This window comes from Rhipicephalus microplus, chromosome 2, assembly GCF_043290135.1.
Source record: "Rhipicephalus microplus isolate Deutch F79 chromosome 2, USDA_Rmic, whole genome shotgun sequence".
NCBI lineage: Eukaryota > Metazoa > Arthropoda > Arachnida > Ixodida > Ixodidae > Rhipicephalus > Rhipicephalus microplus.
The window spans coordinates 226,106,213-226,128,999 of record NC_134701.1 but is presented as its reverse complement, the minus strand read 5'-3'; the positions used below and the strand labels follow the sequence as shown (position 1 = coordinate 226,128,999).

The window sequence follows — 22,787 nt, the reverse complement described above, 5'->3', positions numbered from 1 at the left end:
ATTTCGAGTATTTGATTAGTTGATTACAATTGTTTACTGTAGTGGACAAATGTCCTTTCCGAGTCATCAGTACTCATTGGCTGAGAGTGAAGTCGGTCTGACAGTGACGCAATGGTACTGTTCAAATAATCAGTGAGTAGATCAACCGATCGTTATATAGTATAGGAAACGAACACTTAATAAGAAGAGGGCGATGTGCCTTCCTCGTCACAGCGAGGCTAACAACAACACTACTAAAAAAATGCAGCGAATCCTAGTAGGTAGTCGATGTTTGTACATCGTCATGTGCACAAAAAGCATGTTAAAAGCAGTCCCCATCATCTTATTTTGATTGATAATCTCAGTAGAACTAAGGTTACCACTGTTATTTATCGGAATTGGCATTTTGTCACTCGTTAGAGCTCAACTTTGCTCTCCATCGAAACACTTTATTATTTTTTTTTTATCTGATCAATGAACACATTTGCTAGTTAAGCGGCATGTATACGTGCGGCCATATAAAATAATGTGTCGCATAATTCTCAACTATAATTCCATCAGGCACTCCACAATTTTACCTCCAGTACTCTCCAACAAAGAAACCAGCCCATGAACTTCCCTTCCTTCATTGATTCACAGCGAGAGTCTCGTTCTGGAAAACCTCATGCTTTCAAGTAGTGTGCGAGGGCTTAGTGGTCACCTGTTTTCTCGTTAAATGCTTTACCTCCGGTCAAAAAGAGAATGGTTTTCATCCCCGCCATTATCGCTATGAGTGGTGCTGTTTACCATTCTCATGTTTGCATGCGCATAAATAGCCGATAAGTGGACGAGAGCAGGACCTCCGCCGTAGTCGAATAGGTGAGAGCATCGAACGTGTAATTCAAAGATTGAAGGCTTGGTCCCTGTCGGCAGCATGCTGTCTTTTCGTCCCCATTGCTTTCCTGCCATCTATCATCACAATTAGTACAATACACTAGAACAGTACAATCAGTGTCCCCTGCCCCTTCCATGGCTTCATTATTTAGAAGTTAGTGATTGTATTAGCAAGATGCTCTTGCATAACACGCATACATCAGTGAAAACGTAAGGCACATTTGATGCTTTTCGTATTAACGACGACTGCCGGCGATTGACAACGAGCACTTACAAGCGAAACAGTTTACGGATTCAGCTACAGAAGCTCAATGATTGTGTACACACTGATGGAAGCTCTTATCCTACTAATCTAAATGCTCTATTCCTCCTGCCATGTGGAATACCAGACTGACATTTGCAACACTTGTTCTTATACGGATAATTTTCTATTCGTTTTTTTTTTACTTTCACACTAGGAAAATAGGCTCAAGCAAGAGCACGAGAAAAAAATGGAGAAAAAGATGAAGGAGGTGCGTGAGTTTCTGCAGGCAGAAATAAAGACCCTCCAAGAGGAGCACACTTCCATGAAGAACCGACTCAACGAAACCATTGACAAGGCTGAAAAGGTACCCACTTACCCGAACGGCCATATTCGTTTACAATGTTCCCGCATTGTGTGTGTAATCTTCGTCGACTTCAAAAAAGCTCACTGCGCCGTACCTTCACGGAATCGCACACGTTGTGCTGTGTAGAACGTATGGACAAACAAATGAGGATATTGCGAAGGAAAATGTTCGGGAATGTATTGCGCTTAGGGTTGCACTGGCGCAACAATGCTAGTAGCGACAGTAGCAACAATAAATGAGTGTGCTTGTTTTTTTATATTTTGTTTGTTATTATGGGAAGGAGAGCGAGGGGAAGAGGCAATCTTTTGTTGTTCAGTGTAAGACTAACCACAGCACGTACCAGCAAGAGCCAAGAATCAGCTATTCATTGACTGAAAGCAAAACTACTTAAACTTAAGGCAATGCGTACTTGTAAGTTAATGAAGTTTGGTAAGCCACTGTTTCATGTCTGTGTCTAGCCTGTTTTGCGCGAGTAACGTCGCATGACCGTATCACCTGATAAGAAAATAATTAGCTGCATGAATCTCTGCCCTCGCATTGCTGAGAAAAATATACTAAATGTACAGGTATGATGTAGCCGAGAGAAATTATCTTTGATAATTGTTTTTATAAAATTTTCTGAATGTTATGCAATATGCATAATGCATAGGTCTATTCAATAATCGAACAGAAACACCACTTTTTTAGCGCTAAGTTTTGTACTGCGGAATTTGTGTACCTGACAGGTGAATATACACTTTAAGTATCAGTAGTTTTCTGTCGTCAATTTCGTCTTGAGATTCTGAACTGTTTAGACGAGGTCGAACCGGATTTAGCCACGTTGCAGATGGTTGCACAGTTAATGCCCACAGGAAAAACTTTATAGCCCCCATAGCCACCTGAGGTTTTTAAGGTGCGAAGGTACTCCAGAAGTGCTTCACTTACACGACTAGTTTTGAGTTTATTGGTGATCTACACCAATAACCGTAACTTATCAACGTCATCCGTAACTTAACATGCAATAGACATGTTAAGTTACGAATAACGAGGCGTAAGTAAAACTGGCGATGTAAGTTAGCGGACAACTCTACTATTGCCTTGTTCTTTATTTGTCATCATTTGTTATTAGATACGTTTGCCATATTAACAGTAGTTATTACGTATTCTAACAGATTGGATGGCTGTCAGGTCCTACATGATTCGCGATGTGCCAAATGGTTAGTTGTTGGAGTAGTATTTCAAGAGACATCTTGATGACGGTGTCGTTTTGAAGACTACTTTGTCTCACAAACACAATTTTCGCCTCTTGTTATCACTGACAGAAAGAGATCGAGTTGAAGACAGTGTCGGACAAGCTTCGCCAGCTGAGCAACAGCCAGAGACGCGAGAAAGAAGACTGGCAACTCAAGATGGAGGACCTAGAGGAGAAGCTTCGCGTGGAACTGCGCAAGCGCGAACGCATGGAGCGCGAGCGTGAGCTCGAGTCCAAGTCTAAGGCCGAGGACGTGCTTGTCGCGCAAAACAGGGTGGTCCAACTGGAGAGAGAGCACCGGCGCCTAGTCACCAGGCTACAAGAGGTGAGCTTCACGGAGAGATACTGAGGGTAAACAAAATAACCACGACTGATACGGCACCCAGCTCCGCACATGGGAGTATTTTATAATACGGTACGCAAACATTTTGCGTTAGCGTTCGTCGACACTGCCAATGTGTCATGCGCTGTCCTATATATATTTATATATCTATTTTTTATTGATATGTGTGGTTTAACGTACCGGAACCATTATAAGATTATAAGAGATGCGATAGTGGAGGGCTCCGGAAATTTCGATCACCTGGGGTTCTCTAAACTGCACCCAAATCTGAGCACACGGGACTACAGCATATTTGCCTCCATCGAAAATGCAGCCGAAATGCAGCCGCCACAGCCGCGATTCAATCCCACGACCTGCGGGTAAGGCTATCTTATATTCTTAGCTACCCACGTTACAGTGTGCCATATCGTACGAACGCCAACACTATGAGTCCTATTCCAAAGCTGGCTATTCTTGAGTTGTAGGCCGCCCCCCGCGGTGGTCTAGTGGCTAAGGTACTCGGCTGCTGACCCGTAGGTCGCGGGTTCAAGTTCCGGCTGCGGCGGCTGCATTTCCAATGGAGGCGGCAATGTTGTAGGCTCGTGTGCTCAGATTTGGGCGCACGTTAAAGAACCCCAGGTGGTCGAAATTTCCGGAGTTCTCCACTATGGAGTCTCTCATAATCATATGGTGGTTTTGGGACGTTAAACCCCACAAATCAATCAAATCAATGAGTTGTAGGCCTGAGTAACGTTCTAGAGTTCAGAAGCCCAACAGAGGCTATACAGACGTGACCCAACACCCCCTCGCCCTAAAATTTTTTCCTTTCCAAATGCCGACTTAGCACCGTACTCGTGAATTCGTGTTATGTTCCTTTTCCCATTTTCTGTTATAGTACAGAGGAAAATACAGAGACCGTGTTAACCAAAATGTTTTTTTTTTCAATTATTGTGTGATTTAAAGTGAACGCAGATGTAGCCGAGCAACACCTACGTTTATCCACGTTTAAATTCAGCAATGAATTCTGCACTGCAAGTTGTACTCAGTTGTATGGTAATCGGCATCGTTAATCACCTGACGATACACAAGGTCAATGAAGAATGAAGAAAAGTTGAGGTTTAATTAAAGGAGGAAGCCACAATGTTAACAACGTGTATTACTTGCCTTCTTGCTGAATGAATCTTAATGCAGATACATTAAATTTTTGCACAAAGACTCCGCATAAGGTCGTACTGAAGTGTGCAAAAACCTGCTGAGAAGGGACGCATTAATCTGCGCGTCAATGGTTTGCAAGCTGAGCATTACCGAACTTTACATCGCTTCCTATAGATGGAGCAGGAGCACGCCGAGCAGCGCAAGCAGATCGAGAGAGATGCGGCGAAGGAGCGCGAGGAGTACGACGACCTGACGACGCGCTACGAGCTGCTGGAGGAGGAGTACCTCTCCATGAAGAACAACCTCACTCTGGAGAAGGACCAGTTGGACGCTGCGCTCAAGCAGCTGCGCAAGGAGCACGAGCGCATCAGCGCTGAGCTGCGCTCCGTCAAGGAGTCGCTCAACGCCAGGCAGGAACTGTACACGCGGGAGAAGGCCGAGTTCCAGGTCAGTAGATCTCGAACATGTGAAGCACACCTTGGCGCTTTTCCGGTTTCATGAGACAATGCTTGTTCACTTTGAATAAACTAGAAGCCGAAACACCGCCAGGGGAAAAAGAAAGAAGACAGACGAAACGGAAGGGGAGTTTACGCAAAGGAACGAACAAAGAAACAGACCGACAAACAAACAGAATCGTTTGAATCAGCAGAAGTTTGTTCAACGGAATGTACAAGCTAGTCTAGCAAAGGCTTCAGCGAAAGTTTCGTTCAGTCATTAACAAGATCGCAGAAGGCATTGTGTTCTCCACCTGATTTGTACAACAGGACGGACACGAAGCAGGTTACCTCTTAGAAAAAAAAAAAACTTGGTTCACAGCTAAGCATCGTGCAGGATGTGGAAGTGGCTGGCAAGGTACGATGCAATGACCATAGAATTATACGGTCTCGAATTCGCCTAGACTTGAAGAAGGAACAACAGAAACTGATACGCAAGAAGCCACTCAATGAGCTAGCACTGAGAGGGAAAGTACAGGAATTCAGAGTCTCGCTTCAGAACAGGTACTCGGCTCTTAGTGAGGAAACCAACCTTAGCGTAGATACAATGAATGATAATCTGACGAGTATCATTACGGAGTGTGCAGTGGAAATTAGAGGCAGGGTAGTTAGACAGGACACCGGCAAGCTTTCTCAGGAAACAAAGAATCTCATTAAGAAGCGTCAAAGCATTAAAGTCTCTAGTACAACAGACAAAATAGAACTGTCAGAGCTTTTGAAGTTCATTAATAAGTGTAAGGTATCCGATGTAAGAAGGTATAACATGGAGAGAATTGAACGCGCTCTGAAAAACGGAGGAAGCGTCAAAGCAGTGAAGAGGAAACAAGATAGGGAAAAATCGGATGTATGCACAAAGGGACAAAGAAGGCAAAATAACTACCAATATGGATGGGATAGTTAAAATGGCATAGGAGTTTTACAGAGATCTATACAGTAGCCGGGACAACCACGACCTTAATACTATAAGAACTAGCAGTAGCCCAAATGACACCCCACCAGTAATAATAAAAGAAGTCAGAAAAGCTTTGGAGAGCATGCAAAGAGGCAAAGCTGCTGGAGAGGATCAGGTAACATAAGATCTGCTGAAAGATGGAAGACAGATTGTGTTGGAAAAACTAGCCACTCTGTTTACGAGGTGTCTCCTGACAGGAAGAGTACCAGAGTCTTGGAAGAATGCTAACATCATCTTAATACATAAGAACGGAGATGACAGGGACTTGTAGAATTACAGGACGATCAGCTTGCTCTCTGTAGTATACAAGCTATTTACAAAGGTAGTTGCTAACAGAGTAAAGAAAACATTAGAATTCAATCAACCAAAGGAACAAGCAGAATTTCGAACAGGCTACTCAACAATCGGCCACATTCATACTATCAATCAGGTAATAGAGAAATGCTCAGAATATAAGCAACCACTATACATAGACTTCATAGATTACGAGAAGGCGTCCGATTCAGTGGAAATATCAGCCGTCATGAAGACACTGCGGAATCAAGGCGTCGATTAAGTATATATAAACATCCTGGAAGACATCTACAGGGGATCAACTGCTACCATAGTGCTTCATAAGAAAGCAACAGAATACCAATCAAGAAATGTGTAAGGCAGGGGGACACAATCTCCCCAACGCTATTTACCGCGTGCTTACAAGAGGTTTTCAGAAGCCTAGAATGGGTACAGTTAGGGATAAGAGTTAATGGAGAATACCTTAGTAACCTGCGCTTCGCCGATGACATTGCATTGCTGAGTAACTCAGGGGACGAATTGCAACTCATGATTATGGAGTTAGACAAGAAGAGCAGAAAGGTGGGTCTTAAAATTAATCTGCAGAAAACGAAAGTAATGTACAACAACCTCGGAAAAGAGCAGCGCTTCGAGATAGGTAATAGTGCACTTGAAGTTGTAAAAGACTATGTCCACTTAGGGCAGGTAATAACCACAGAGCCGAACCACGAAATTTAAGTAACTAGAAGAATAAGAATGGGGTGGAGCACATTCGGCAAGCACTCTCAAATTATGACAGGTAGATTGCCACTATCCCTCAAGAGGAAGGTATATAACAGCTGTATCTTGCCGGTACTTAGCTATGGAGCGGAAACCTGGAGACTTACAAAGAGGGTTCAGCGTAAATTGAGGACGACGCAGCGAGTAATGGAAAGAAAAATGGTAGGTGTAACCTTAAGAGACAAGAAGAGAGCAGAGTGGATTAGGGAACAAACGGGGCGTAAGGATATCATAGTTGAAATGAAGAAGAGAAAATGGATATGAACCGGGCATGTAGCACGTAGACAAGATAACCACTGGTCATTAAGGTTAACTAACTGGATTCCCAAAGAAGGCAAGCCGGTTAGGGGGAGACAGAAGGTTAGTTGGGCAGATGAGATTAAGAAGTTTGCGGGTATGAATTGGCAGCAGCAAGCACAGGACTGGGTTAACTGGCGGAACATGAGAGAGGCCTTTGTCCTGAAGTGGACGTAGTCAAGCTGATTATTATTATTATTATTATTATAATTATTATTATTATTATTATTATTATTATTATTATTATTATTATTATTATTATTATTATTATTATTATTATTATTATTATTATTATTATTATTATTATTATTATTATTATTATTATTATTATTATTATTATTATTATTATTATTATTATTATTATTATTATTATTATTATTATTATTTAGTGAACGGCAATCATCACTAGCCAAACAAAATTAGGTGACGGGAAGTCAATATTGGTTAATAACAGCCAACATTCGTGACAGTTAAATAATACTGGTTAAATGCGAGTAATTACGATTGCTGAATTAAGAATTATTCAATGCAGCAGGCTACAAAAAGCATGTGTGATAAGCCCTGAAGGGAATTCTCCCGTGAAACCAAGCGAATGAAATATGAAACATTCACAATGGTGACGATCATTTCGTTCGCACGATCTTATTTTTTTTTCTTTTTACTAGAACTTGATACGCGAACTGGAGGCCAAGGTGACCCGCCTGAAGGACATCGAGGCTGAGAAGAACCGAATGCGCTCCAACCTGAATGAAAGAGACGCCATCATCGAACAGCTCAAGAAAACGGAGAAGTGTTTTCGAGAAGAAAAAGAGAAGCTTCGAAAAAAGGTGAGAAATTGAAGATTGCGCTATTTGAAGGTAGCTCTTCAGTTTATTCTCATAGTTTTGTGTTGTCATTAACAAAAACAGCTACGAATGAAACCTCTCGTACAATTTTTGGTCACTTTCCACTATTATAGTCGGCTGCTAATAATTTAAGAATCGTACTTTGGAGCGTAGGCCGTCGATTGTTGTATGTTATCAAGTGTGGCTATCGCATCACGACATAATTTTGCACGGAAAACAAAAGAAACTTTAGATCGGCAGTGGAAGTTACACCTGAGTTAGCATAGCTAAACACTTGTATCTGTGTTTTACTTTCTGATGTGGCCTTGTCCTGTGATCACGCTGAAATCTGCAAGAAAATGCAACTCCACATCAAAAGACCTGCCACCACATCATGGAATGATAAAAAAGACTTTATTTTGTTGTTTATTTCACCTTCAGGCATGCTTTATCTCCGACAGTTTTCATAACATAGTACATTATAAGCAAAGTCATTGAAAGTAGGGATAATTCTGGATGAGTAAAGTGCTCTAATAAAGCATGCATTATTTTTCTGGAATTGGTAGTGCGCTTTGCCGCATATTAAATCGTATTGCAGTGAAGAGCACACTGGCTTGTTGGCCTTTATGGCACCGTCTCTTGGCACTCCTTAGTGAAATGCGAATATGCGAATTTAAAAGGGAAGTGTTCTTTCGATATATAAATGGAGTAGTTTCCATTTAATTATTACTGCTATCAATTAACCCGCGCATGTGCATACTGAAAGCAGTCAGGACTGTGTTTACCGAAGCAAAACAACGCGTACTCGAAACTTACGCCTTAAAGAATGACCTTTGGCGCTTTAATAGTGAACTAAGGATGTAATTACAAACAAAATCTCAGATATAAAATTTATGTGATTTAATGATTATGCGGTGTGATAAATGATTTCTCAACGGCATCCTGAGAGAACAAGATGCCGTTGTAGCCTTGTTGTAGCCTATCTTTTCCATTTGTTTATAGCCAATAAACAAAACCACGCGTGTGCTGAAGGCTAACTAGAGCGTTGTTGCGTTTGCGTGCCCCATAACCTTGATTGACCTGTGCGGCAGCATTCCATCACTTCCTCTTCGGCTCTCTTGATGCCTACTACGGCGTCTTCCCACGCGTACGTGCAGAATGAAGAGCTAATGAAGAGGGTGGCCGAGCTCGAGCGTTCCGAGAGGCACCTTCGCACGTTGACAGTGGGTGGGGCCAAGGCGGAGGCGCCTCCGCAGCCGACGGTGCCGCAAAACCAGCAGCTGTCTCAGCAGCAGCAGCACGAGCTGCGTGCGAGACTCGAGCATTCGGGCCACGTGCACAAGGCGGAGCAGGCGGCGATGAGGGCCGACTTCGAGGGCCGCGTCAACTTCATGGCGGCGGAGCTGCAGGCGCTGCAGGGCCAGGTGACGTCACTGGCGCGAGAGAGGGACCAGTTGCGCGAGAAGCTGGACGAGGCAGCCCGGGAGATGGAGCAGCTGCGAGCCAGCACAGCGCGCAAGGAACGATCCAGGGGAAAGGAAGCGGTACGGCTCTGCTTCATTCTTCTGGGAGACGCCAAATCAAGGGCTCTTCTTTTTCTTAGGCACAGATTAATGAAATGAACATTAAACATAAGGAACATGTAGAAGTCATGATTTGTAAGTTTAAATGACAGTGTAGCCGTTTAACCTGAATGAAAAAGATTAAAAAAGATCAAAAATCAGCTTTGTTTCAGGCTGGAACTGAACCTTACAGTCTTCGCATGAAGCATCCAAGCCAAGGATAAAACCTGGTTGACATTTCATCTACTTGAATTCCTTTTCATTTATGGCATAATGAGCACACTTACCAGACAGGAGATTAACACCGGTGGTTATAAACCTGTAGTGATATTGTGAATGTGAGGAGTGGCAATGTGTGTGCTCCCACTTTTCCCTTTTCCCTCTACCTATAACTTTCGAACTCCCCTTTCCCATTTCCCAGTGTGATTAGTATATCTCTTTTTCCTTGACTGGTTGACATTCCTGCATTTCCTCTCTTTTTTTTTTTGTCAGTCCTGCGAAATCTTTGGCTTTGCACCACTAACAGGTGTAACATACTGTTGCCAGCTTTTCCCTGCTTTCCTGTATCAGTGAAAACCCTTGTCGAAAATTGAAAGCAAATTCGTTGCTCATAAAACTGAGCAACGAATTTTTACGCGAGTTTTCAGCGCTTTAATGAAGACGCATCTCTATTGCTTAATCTGAGCACATTTTTCTATTACCCCCAAAAAATCCTGGTTTGGATTTCATGAGCTGATGCAGCGAATCGAGAACGTTGCTTGCCATTCTATTAAAGAAGCGAAACATATCCGCTAGAGGGATCTACTGAGGCGTGTACTTTTTCACGCGCACTCACTGTTCATTAATCTAGACGTTGAGATCTCACGACTCCTGCACCTCCTTTCAGTTCGATTCGATGCAGAAGAAAGCCGAGGAACTGCGCGCGCACGCCGACGACCTCAAGAACCAGTTGGAGGAGTCGTTGACTGACAACCGCAAGTTGCGCATCCAGATGGAGGCTGATAAGAGTTCCTGGGAGATTCAGCTTTCTAACCTCAAATCAAAGCTCAATCAGGTGGGTGCCACTGCTCTGAGGCATTCTTGTAGCGATCGTTTTAAGCAGAAGTGGTTACGATGACTAAAGAAAAAAAAGCAACTGAGAACGATAGCATAATCATTGTGAAGAATGCTGAGAGGCCAGCCAGAATTTTAGTTTAATTGTGCTAGTCAACATTAAAAATGGTAAACTTAATAAAATAAATAAAGGGAGCTGTTGATGAGGAGGAATTTAGTGGATGTCATAGTAAAGATGAACTGTGCAAGTTTATTCACATCACGATATCAAAACTACACTTTCGTGACGTGGTTTTGATGGGAACGCCTGAAAAGAGCGATAGAAAAGAGAACGATAAAATATCGCTCATGTACTAGGAGGCATTATGTAAACGGAGATTAAATGTGGCGCGTGTCTTAGTTCAACAACATAATTACATTTCCTTTAATGTTACAGCTGCGTCAATCCCCGAAATTATCTCTCATGTACATATTCAGTCTATTGTTACGTCTGGTTAGGAACACGTCATGCCGCAATATTAGGGGGATGCCTCATCAGACACCGAATTTGATCGTTGGCGTCTTGCGCCTCACGGCGTCGGTGACGATAGATGAAATAAAAAAAAATCTTCACGAAATTACGTCACCATTTTACGCCACAGATTGTCAATATTTGTGACGTCACTATGATGTCATCACGTGACGCCGTAGCTTGGTCGAAGGGGGCCGATCACGTTGGCCATGCAAGACCAGATGAGGTAACTCCGATCTTGAAGGCAGCGTGAAGCCAGGCGAGGTAACTTCGATCTTGGAGGTAATAAAAAAGCAAGTAAGGCTGATCTTGGAGGCAAAACTGGGTTAGGAAACTCTGATCTTGGAGGCAGTGCAAAACCACGTTAGGAGCAAGAAGTTATTGAAAGGCGGCGAGACTGCATCCATACATCGACAGAGAACATGAAAGGATGGCTTTCGCCTTCGAGTAGTCTTAAGCGAATGCATAAGAGAGCCTGTGAGTTTTTCTTTTTTCAATATAGCGGTGATAAACAATAAGCAACTATAAAACACTGCAGCTGTCATTGCACCTGATACCTTTTTCTTTTTGCTTACTTCTGGCTTTAATGCATCTGCCAGTACGAAGAACGCAACATCTTGGAGGCCAGCAGAGGCTCTGCCAAGCTGTACGCCAAGACGAGGCTGGAGCTTGCTTGGGAGAAGGAGCGATCCGACCTGCAGAAGGTGCTCGGAGACACGCAGACGGCGTTGGCCGACCTCAAGCAGCGACTGCTCAGTGCCGAGGCCCAGCGGGAAGCCGAGCGCGAAGCTGCCGAGAAGACAATTCGAGATCTGCGCAAGAAGGTCGAAGGTGGTCAGGACGACGTTTCCAAAGACATCGTCGAGGTAAGCGGACCGTCTCCAACGACAACATTTTCACACGTGTGGAAGTTCAAGCTTCTTTTTTCTTTTATTCATCAGATATCCCCCGCAGCACTCAAAGGCGTCGGAGTAGGGGGGGAGGTCGCATCAATGAATTAAATACAAATTTGTTCGCATAATGCAACTTGATTTACCCCCATAATACAACTTTGTTCACTCATAATGACATCGTTGTTCACGTTACAACATGTCGTTACGGCACTGAATAAAAAATAAAATACATATTCGTTTCCACTACGCAATTGCTTTTTAGTTAGCCTATTTCACTGTTTAGTTGTCCTAGGAAAAAAATTAATTCGCATGCATCTAGGTATTCTAGGATGTTGCAACTATGGTCACAAGAAGTGTGAATTATGTGTGAATATTGGTGGCTTGTGAGCATTCCTGTTGAGTTTAAATTTTCTGTATTGAGGTATTGGGACTTCCATGCGCCTATCTGTATCGTTCAGTGACTGCCCACTTATTCAACCATGTCCACCGTTATGTAAGACCGTCGGCCGTGGTGGAGCTGTAATTATGATACTCGGCTGCTGAACCAGAGGTCGTCGGTTCGACTCCTGCCACGGGGGTCACAATTCGATGGAAGTATAATACCAGAGCCCCGTGCACTGTTCTACGTCAGTGCTCGTTAAAGAACGCCAGGAGGCCGAATCTTCGAAGCCCTCCACTTTAGCGTCTCTCATAATTATATTGTCGTTTTAGGACTTGATAACCCACATACTACAATAACTACATGGTAAGAGAAGAGGAGTGGCCGAGGAAATGCATAAACACCAACCTCTCCTGACATATATTTAATTTAAAAGAAACAAACAAGAAAGCTGTGGGAACTTTCGCAAAGCTGATTGCATATCTTTCTACGTAACTATAGGTATTCGTTCTCTTTGCACACTGAATGCGACATTTTGGATATTCGGTGGTTACAAGAAAATACGTCTATTCGCAGTAAAAAGGGAGGCCTTATAGCATGCAAGTGTCACGGAAATAAATATAGGAGACGTATACTAGGCGTTGTTGATATAGCTACGACTCGGGGCTTTCTCGCTCTGTCTAGATATAAATCCACATTGCAGTCAGCTTTATAATATGTGTAAGAGCGCAATTTCATGACCACTTGATCGTGGCTGTATGATAGCAACGTAGGTCATACAACGTATTTGTTTACAAGCTGGCGTGTTCACGTATACTGACTGTTTGTATTTGTACCTACGTCTGGTGCCACTACGCGTGCTACATTTTGTAATGCTCTTGGGTATTTTTCATCATCCTTTCCTACGAAAAACAACAAGGAGTAATCTGTGGTTCCTTGCTGACCAGCTTCGGGCTTTTCAGCAGGCCCGCGAAGCAGCTGACAGGCTTGGCCTGGTGGCCCCGACGTGGGAGCTGCCCACTCCACGCTAGAACACGTCTAGCAGGACCTCAATAAATTCATTTTAATCAAACAATCAATAAATCAACGTCAGAATTGTCACGATTTGATCAATAGTCACGGTTGAATGAACCGTTGTCCTGCAAAAAAAAAAACATCATAGCAGATACCGAGTGGTGATGATGACGACTATTGTAATCGCCCTTAGAATGACGTCATACAATGACACACATGCATTGCAGTGGCGTTGTTCTAAAGGCTCAGACGATTCCATTTCCTTTTTTCTCGGTGCGCAGCTCCAGACCGACCTTGAAGAGCTGAAGGACACGCACAACCGTCTCAAGACGCAGTACGATCGCCTGCGTCGGGAGAAGGAACGCATGGACAAGGAGAGGGAAGACCTCCGATATCGTGCCGCCGCCACGCTGGACGTGCAGGCGCTCGTCACCGACCTGGTCGAGGACGTGCACAAGATGGCCGACCTGGTGAAGCTCGAGGGCATCTTCGCCACCGACCAGGGAAAAGCAAAGGCGGCTCAGAGACCACTGCGCACGGGATCCACACCAAAGGACGACCTCATCGCTCTGCTTCAGAAGGTACTTTATTGTGAATATTCAAATGCATCCTATCCTCCTCCTATCATCATCAACATCATTATAATCATCATCATTGACACCATAGAGATGGTGTGCTGCTACGTAGGTGAGCTCATCACTTTACAGGCGCGCAATGTGTACTTCGCACCAGTAACTGCAAATTGTTTACTACTGCATATGTCGCGCGCCCAGACACAGTGCATGTAGCTGAGGTGTCTGTCCACGGAGAAGCGAAGGCTATTCGCATAACGCCTGATAGCGCTATCTAGTTGCACTATAATAAATGTGAAGCGCAAGCGCCTTCTGAATTTCTCGTTTGTTTATCTTTATTGTTCTCATCGGAATTTTTTTTTTCTTGTACCACGGACGAATCTTCACGATTCCTCCGCCCGGTTGTCGTTGCAGTCGCACCTTCCAGCAGACTGCTCCCCCGCTCCTGGCGAGCGTCCAAGCCAAGCGTTATGAAAGGTCGCCCGCTCTCAGATTTGAATCGCTGGAGCCGAGCCCAGCGCAGTTAGTTTCACGGCCGCGCGCCGTCTCTGGAGGTGCTCACGCCACTCGCTTTGCCTGACAAGCGCGCTCTCCTGTGCAGAGCCCGTTGGAAGCAACCTCGTCGCTCCTGCGCCTCTCGGCGCGTCGGGGCGCAGAACGGTTGACCTCCGTCGTGTAATGCTCTTCCGTCTGCGCGCAGCCTTAATTGCGAGGAATGATCTATGTTGTGCAACTGCGCATCTTGATTCGCGCAGTCGCGCACAGCTCTCGACGGGGGCTCGCGTTCAACTTGTCGACGCACTTTGGCCTTCCGTACCACTGTTCTGTCGATGTGTTTGACATCGGCATCAAAGTACATTGCGCATTTCACACGTACATATTATTGGCGGCACAAGCAGGGAGTGACATTCTTGTTTCGCTTCTAAGCGCTTCCGGTCGAGCGCTCATTTCCCGTTTTTCGAGTATTGAGAAAAAGTAGTGTGAAAAGTAAAACACACACGAAATCGATGATTGTGGTTGATGTTATGAGTTGCAATGAATACATATAATATGTGAGAATTATATTACTTAAAACAAGGGTCAATTAATGGTCCGAATAGTCCCCTAAAATAAATGAGTGTGTGACCTTCGCGATCCGCTTCAACAGTTCGACAAAACGCAAAGTTGATTGATTGATTTGTGGGGTTTAACGTCCCAAAACCACCATTTGATTATGAAAGACGCCGTAGTGGAGGACTCCGGAAATTTTGACCACCTGGGGTTCTTTAACGTGCACCCAAATCTGAGTACACGGGCCTACAACATTTCCGCCTCCATCGGAAATGCAGCCACCGCAGCCGGGAATCGAACCCGCGACCTGCGGGTCAGCAGCCGAGTACCTTAGCCACTAGACCACCGCGGCGGGGCGACAAAACGCAAAGTTAATTTCAAGTAATACATGTGAACTAGAGCACGTGGACGCCGATGTACGAAAGCCGCTGCTACACTCTTAGTCAGGTGCTGCTTAAAACAACGCATATAACCAGTTATCCCGATTATATACATTCTTTTAGGTTAGATAACTGGTTATATTTGTTGTCTTGAGGCGTACGTGACTAAGAGTGTAGTCGAAAATTAGGGTCGGCTCCAACTTTTTGTCATAGCTAGCTTCCTCGTTAGCAAGGGAGAGACCACATAAAGGTGCTTATCAACAGAGGTGCGAAACGAAAATACGCCTCTCGACTGTCTGTCTAATTATTCTGCTTCTAATGTCTTTAGCACTGTACCTCAACCTTGCCATCCGCATCAAGTACCAGAATATACTTCTGTTCTTCCCACTCTTCTTCGGCTCTCTTGATACGCTTCGAATTTCTAACTTAGAACCACTGGCGTGTTAGTTGCTCGAAACTTGCCTGGAGCTCGTGACAAACATTAGCGAGGCCAGAATTTGGTGTATCGTGTAGGCAGTACTGGAAACAAAGGTGGTGAATGAGTTACATTAGCTTTAACGACAAGCAAGATGAACATAAAACAATGTACAGAGCGCTCAATGCAGATTTACACTGCGAATCACGCATACAAAAATAAGACAAGCGTGGTTCATAGCAGGGCAAGCAATTTCAGGTACTCTTCGTGGATCCAGTTATTTTTTACTAGTATTTTAGTTGTTTTTTTTTTCACGGTATGTTTGTGCTGTTGCACCGACTACCACTCGTATACACGCGGTCATGCATGAGCGCGCAGTCTCGATTTCGCGGCGAGCATGACATCTTTTCGTTACTCACGCCGCGGTTGTCAGTCCATGGTTTCTCAACTTTATTTAATACTCGCTCGTCTAGTGCCCTCAGGTGTAGACGAAATCACAGCTGTTTACAGAAAGGTGCCAGTATATAAGAACTATTCTGATGTTGACATGCCGACGCGCTTCTTCAACTTCTTATTTTCCATTTTTAATATTTTCTTTGAGAAAGTCGCGATGTTTGATTGGATTTCCGTGGCGATAAGGTCAATATGGTCAGGGACCTTCGTCTGCCACTGAGGCACCAAGCGCGGTCGGGCTAGACCCAATAATCGGAATCGGAGGTGATTAAACTGCGACGCGGCACCTCACTCGACAGACACTACAGCTTTGTTGTAGCCATTGTTCACGTCAAGCGCTACAATGGTCGCATGCTATCATCGTAAAATGAAACGCGAACAGCGGCAAGCACTGGCATAGTCTTTACTATTTAAAAAAATAATTTTGTGTATCATGCAGATGTACTGTTTTTGCGAAATCCTTGCTGTGGTTTGCAAAGCTAAGCAGCAAAACAAGCAGTTCACAGCGTTGTTTTCGTTTCGTCGCTTAGAAGGGAAATAACTGTGTTGCATATCATTGCGGGACTGGTCCAACACGGTTTCTGACCACCTAAAAATTTGTATTTCTGAAATAGTAATGAAAAGTTGTCCTACATGCAAAGCGGGAAAACTTTTATTGTTATTCTCCGGCTTCCATGTCGCATATCACATGCGAGACACTCCGCTTTTTTGCGGAAGTTGTTACCCCACGACAAGGATCGCACCACGTCCTTTTCCTCTAGTGTACATTGAATGTCCGGGTTGTACAAGGCCGGTGCGGAGCCCAAGTTAAATGTATAATGCAGGTTACCCAACTGCGAAGGCAGGGAGTTGTTGTGTGTGCCAATAACGCTACATCAATTCCAGGGATAACCGCGCTGAGCTGGCCTACCACGCTAGTTTTTAGACCGCGCACATCATATTGATATGTACCAATGAAAGGGAGCGAGAATGACACAGGTGGCTACCCAGGAATGTTAGTTCACGAGTGGCGCTTTAAATGTTTTCGCACATTACCGGACAAGGTCATATATACTTAACCGCTCAAGTTTGTTCACCAATCTGGCATATCCGATTAATATTTGACCATATAGAGAACTCTAGGAATGCTGGATATATTGCGACACTTGCCAATTTAGAGCCTGTAACGTAACATAAAAAAAGTGTCTTGAAGAGTCTGCAGCTGAAAACTATCCGCGTGTGGTAATGCACGTCGCATACCAATTCAGACAGCAGCTTTTTTTTTCTGTGCTGTTAAAACAACTAAAAACAGCACAGTGGTTTCCCGTTCACCTTTCTCCGGCTGACAGTGCAATAAAAGAAAAAAATACACAGAAAAAAAACGTGCAAAAATCGTTCGACGATGCCATTTATCCGAGCATCAGCCCGCACACTTTGCTCCGTCGCTCAATTGCCAGGAATGAGAAGAGCACTGGTTGCCAGACCGGTCCCCCACGCCCGATACAAAGGTCTATAGATAATTTATGATTGTTAATCCATAATGAGTTATGGGTACTACATATTTTTTCTGCCTTGCATCCTATTTTTTTTCTTCTTACAGGTTGCTCAAAGGACAGAGCGTTTGAGAGAAGTTTCCAAGCCTGTCAGGGACGAAGACATGATCAGGCGTACCACATCATTCCGAAGGTGGGTACTTGAAAATACTTCGGACTGTAAATACTCTGGCTCTGTGCCTCAAATGGTATAGACGCTTGTGGCCCACGCTTTCAAAAAACAAATGCTCATTTGTCAAGTGTGCTTCTACACATTGGCATTGCGTCACGTGATTTAATGAGCTCTACACTTAAGTTGAGAAAAGAGCAAAAGAGAGTCGTTTGAGAGAGTGAAAACTTGCTCGGGGCAGCAATTGTTTTTTATTTGCCGTGAACTTAGTTACCATGATGTACCAAGTTGTTACCAAGTTTTCTTTCCGTCGAGCTAGACTTTATTCGCGTTTATATCGCAATTACCACACTACAATTAAAACAATGAAGTTAACGTCCTCAATAATTTTATTGGCTTTCAATTTTATCGGTTTTTATGGAGGTTGCGTGAACAAAGAAACCAACCCTTAAAGTCACCACAAATTAGTGTTTAGTATGTTTATAGGAAGCCATAAACTCTTAGTAAACGAAATAGTTGAGAAATTTATTGATGGGGCTATTTACGGTGACACTAGGGCAGCATTAGGTGTAATAAAAATTTCAAAAGCCCAATGTTACAATGGAAGGAGTTTTGTAATCGTTGGGCTCAATTTGTAAAATTGTTCTCGCGTGAACACGAGACGCTATATGGCGGCATTGTCCTTAAGAGTGAAAATAAGTGGGACTCATTCACTGACACTACATTTAAACGATAAAATTTTGTGCATTCTTAGTAAATTTTGGTACCCTGTTTAGAGCGCTACAACGTGTCATTTTCTATTAGTCTGCCGATGATAGCGAACACAGCGTGATAGTAGGATAGGACTGAACGATGCAGCGCGGCCTGCGATGTGGAATGCACACACTGGTAAAAACTTTAACATGCGCATTTACCATTGTTTTCATTACCCCGCTGCAAAGACGGAGCTGCTACCCGCCGTAATAGCTTAGCACTTTAAGGTGCAGTGCTTGAGCTCGGATGCCCGGGTTTGATCCCCAGCCACAGTGGTCGCTTGTCGATAAGATTGTAATGCGAGAACGACCGTTCACACATAGGGGGCCGACATTAAATGGAGTGATCTATAATTATACCCGGGTTATAGCTCCTAAAACTAGAATAATCATTACTTTATGAAATATGGAGCTGCTAAGGAAAGCGCCTCTGACAACATGCATTTTTCGATTTTGCATACTCAAGCTTCGGAGGCGCAAGTCATTGATTGATTGATTGATTGATTGATTGATTGATTGATTGATTGATTGATTGATTGATTGATATGGGGGGTTTGACGTTCCAAAACCACCATATGATTATGGGAGACGCCGTAGTGGAGGGCTCCGGACATCTCGACCACTTGGGATTCTTTAACGTTGTTGCGACCGGGGTTTCCAGACACCGGAGGTCCGGGATGAAGTTGTCGAGGCAGGAGGAAGAGAGACTTGAAGAGGGTTTATTTACAACATGTACATTGCGAACTCCCTACACGGTGAGCTCTCAAACGTGGCAGGCCTCTACATGTCTCCTAACATAGCGCTACATGGTGCTTGGTTCTACATGGTTCTGCTCGGTTCTGCTCTCGAAAAAAAGCACACACGAATGAGCCGTGGGGGCTCATTATAAAGGGTCTGTCCTCCCCAGATCCCTAGATCGGGGACCGCGTACAGAGGGCACCGTCCAACCACGGATCACACATTACCCGCGAGGGTGACGAGCACGCACGGTCCACGTGAACGTTCAAAATTGAAGCGTGGTCACTGCACGGCCATGTGGCACGAACGTGGCTCCTCCTCGTCAAGGGGTGTCGCTGGGCGAGGGGTCTGAAGTTGATGACTGCATCCATCGAAAGGGCCGCCGTAAACAAGCTTCAAATGGTCGCCGAACGACTCGTTCAATTAGCGGGACGATTTCCGGCCGCCGCCGCCGCCGTCATCTTCCAAAGAAGAAGCGGCACTTGTGGTCTCCCGAACTGCTCACGGTGTCGTGGCGGCAAGACGCCGCACCCTCCGGCCAGGGGGGAACAATACATGGTGGACACAGGCCGCCAGCCCGTTTGGCGACTAAAAAAGGAACATCAAAAGGAACGCCGATCCATTGTCAGACCTGGCGCCGGTCCTAACAGTAGGCAGCCGGTCGTTCGGTTACTTGTTTGAAGATTAAAGGAGCGCCGCTCCCTCTTCCGCTCTGGCGCCGGTCACAACAGCTCGTCCGCCGGCGGGAGAAGCGACCTGAGGGTGACCAGCTGCACAGGTTGCCCGAAGTGTCGCTGTGTAGTGCTGTCTTCCAGGCCACTGCTGATGACGCTCAGCCAAGGACTCTTTCCCTCTCGCTCCTTGTGGCTCCCCTCTGGGAAAAGCATTCATACACACCACCACAGGCACGGGAGAGCACCCTGCCCGCACTGAGACACGTCGAGTCCGACAAATTATCCAAAAGCAACCTTACTTAAGCGGTATTACCAAACACAAAGCAGCAATCGGGACGTTTCTCTGAGGTTTCACCAAAACTCCTAATCCCGATCCGATAATAATCTTCCCATCAAACTGCTTTCAAGAAAACTAACTGTCAAGTGATGCGCTCACCGTGGCATACCCGAGTGCTTGCGTGAGCAATCCGCCGTAACCCACCAGGTATCATACTCATAAAATAAAGCATTTTACTTCACGCTATCTTTTAGTTCCCGAAATTTAGTGCCGCCAAAGCCAGTCGTCAATTCCTTTTGAGAAGACGAAAGCACAACTGCCGTGCTGCACCTGCATTAGGAACATCTTTATTATATATCCGCAAACGCACATCACAGTGCTCCTGCCTGGATGAGATACCACCTAATCGTTCCCTTGCTGTTGCCACTTTCACAAAGCATACATATAAACTCACGAGCTAGCTTTTCTTACACACCGGACACATGCGAACAAAACATTAAATGAACAACAAAAAAAAGTTTCGCATGAATCCTGAAAAATCTCGCAAGCAATAACTTTGCGTCTCTACGCTCAGTCATAATTAGTTCATAACGTTGCTCCTGCTCATTTACACGTATCTACCATGACGCAGGCTCCTATGCGTGTCGTTTATGCAATCGCACAACGCTTACCTTAGCTAAACGTACAACGCCCAAGAAATGAACAAAACCAAAATTGTGTTACCTAAACACTATTTGGTAGACGAGATTCTTAAAAAACACATTAAAATCCAAAACAACTTAAACAGTCAAAAGCAAATTTCAAAACAAAATAAATCCACTAATGACCATCGTCAAAAGCTCACGGATGTCTACTCCTTTTTGGGACTAACGCGCGGTGTCGCGTCCTGTGGGTCTTTCTAGGCGAACGGGAAATGGAACAATGGCAAAACCCATTCGCTTCGCCTCCGACCCCCGCAAAGCTCTGCGCTGACAACCTGCGTTCTTACTCTCGCTGAGTACCTCGCACTCCCGCAGTCCATCAAACATGCCGTCGATAGAGCGACGAAAGGGTCTGCCTTTCTACCCAACGTGCTTTTTTTTTTTTTTTCGTTTTGTCCGGCGGCTCGGACGCATACAAACCAACTCCGGTGCCGATGACAAACGCCTAATTCTGTACGCTCTAATGCGTGTCACTATCCTTCCAATAGATCTATACAACGTATATAGGCTACCAAAATGATAGAGCGCTAACGAAAACAAGGTACAAACGAGTTATTTACAAAATCACAAAAACAAACAAAATGTTCCTTTCAACAGTCCCGAGTCGACGTTTTCCGAGAGGCTAACAGCTGTTCGCAACAACTCTGAGTCGAACTCGCGGTGGTCGCGCCCGGAACGATTTTCTCGAGAAACGGGGTCTACAACACGCGTCAATCGCCCTGCTACCGAACCCCGCGACGTTCCTCGAAGCCGACTTGCTGTCGCTTCCTGCCCCTCGAAAACCACCGACTCTTTTGCCCCGCACCCCGTCCAATGCACCGCGAGAACAACGGAAGGGTCTCTTGCCCTTCGACCACTTACGCACACCATGCGCTTCTCTTTTCTTTGTTCTCTGGCCGCTTGGACGCTTGCGATACGGCAACTTTCTTGAAATTTCGCTCCGCCATTTGAATACATTCCTCAAACGCGTCGCGATTTCTGCCTGCCTGTTTTTACGGCGCTTTCTCCGTTTTGCACGTCTCTTGGTGCCGTCTACGGAGCCTTTCGCCCATCTCTGATGCTCACCAGCACCCACATGCTCATCTGATTTTTCGCGCGGACTGTCTGGATAATTGCCTAGCAATCTCTCCTTCAAACACTGCCGCGTACGATGCGCTTTTCTTTTCCGGCGGTTCGGACGCACACGATACAGACCCGTCAGAGATGACAACGGCACTTTTCTCGCGATTTTACCACGCCGTTTGAAACCCTTACTCAAACGCGTTGTGCTCATCTCGAGCTTTGCCTTATTGTTGCCCTTCGGACGCTTTCTCCCCTGTGCACGCTTCTTTGTGCGGACCTGGGAGCCTTTCGTCCTACTCTGACGTTCTTCATCACCGATATGCTCCTCCGCCATCTCGCGCGCCCAGTCCTGATGATTGCCTATCAGTTCATCGTAAGACCGCGGCCGCGTAGATTGCGCACTTCTGTTCCTTACTCTCCGGCCGCTCAGACGCCTGCGATTTAAGCCAGTCAGAGAAGACAACGGGCCTTTTCTCGCAAATCCGCCACGCCGTTTGAAGGTCCTCGTCAAACGCGCCGCGCTGATCGCGAGCCTTGCCGCGCTTCTGTTTTTCGGACGCTTTCTCCGTTTGGCACATTCCTTGGTGCCAAACCTGGAGCCTTTCGTCCGCCTCTGACGCTCATCAACATGGTCTACAGGGCTGCAAGGTTCGATGGAACACTCTGTTAATCTTAACTTCGTTTCCCCCACCACGGAACCCTCACACCCTGCTGTGACCGCGAGCTCTTTTCCCTCAGAATGGGTTAAAACCTGTTCCATTCCCTTACAGGCACTAGCCTTCTCTTTGGCCTTAAACGGCACCGCCGCTATATCTACAGATATCAGACCCGCAGCACTCTCTTCGGCCCTAAACGGCACCGCTGCTGAAACG

The 22,787-nt window shown here is 45.2% G+C and overlaps 1 protein-coding gene across 1 annotated transcript in view; it reads left to right on the top strand.

Annotated features, from left to right (window-relative positions):
* The window catches only part of LOC119170360 (uncharacterized), a 57,148-nt gene that overhangs the window by 27,870 nt on the left and 6,491 nt on the right, over positions 1-22,787 (top strand). The window contains exons 9-17 of the mRNA XM_037421498.2: positions 1,311-1,460; positions 2,762-3,016; positions 4,343-4,615; positions 7,630-7,791; positions 8,946-9,332; positions 10,237-10,404; positions 11,514-11,780; positions 13,482-13,781; positions 17,650-17,735. Of these exons, the coding sequence (XP_037277395.2) occupies positions 1,311-1,460; positions 2,762-3,016; positions 4,343-4,615; positions 7,630-7,791; positions 8,946-9,332; positions 10,237-10,404; positions 11,514-11,780; positions 13,482-13,781; positions 17,650-17,735 (2,048 nt within the window). The remainder of the gene's footprint in view (positions 1-1,310; positions 1,461-2,761; positions 3,017-4,342; positions 4,616-7,629; positions 7,792-8,945; positions 9,333-10,236; positions 10,405-11,513; positions 11,781-13,481; positions 13,782-17,649; positions 17,736-22,787) is intronic.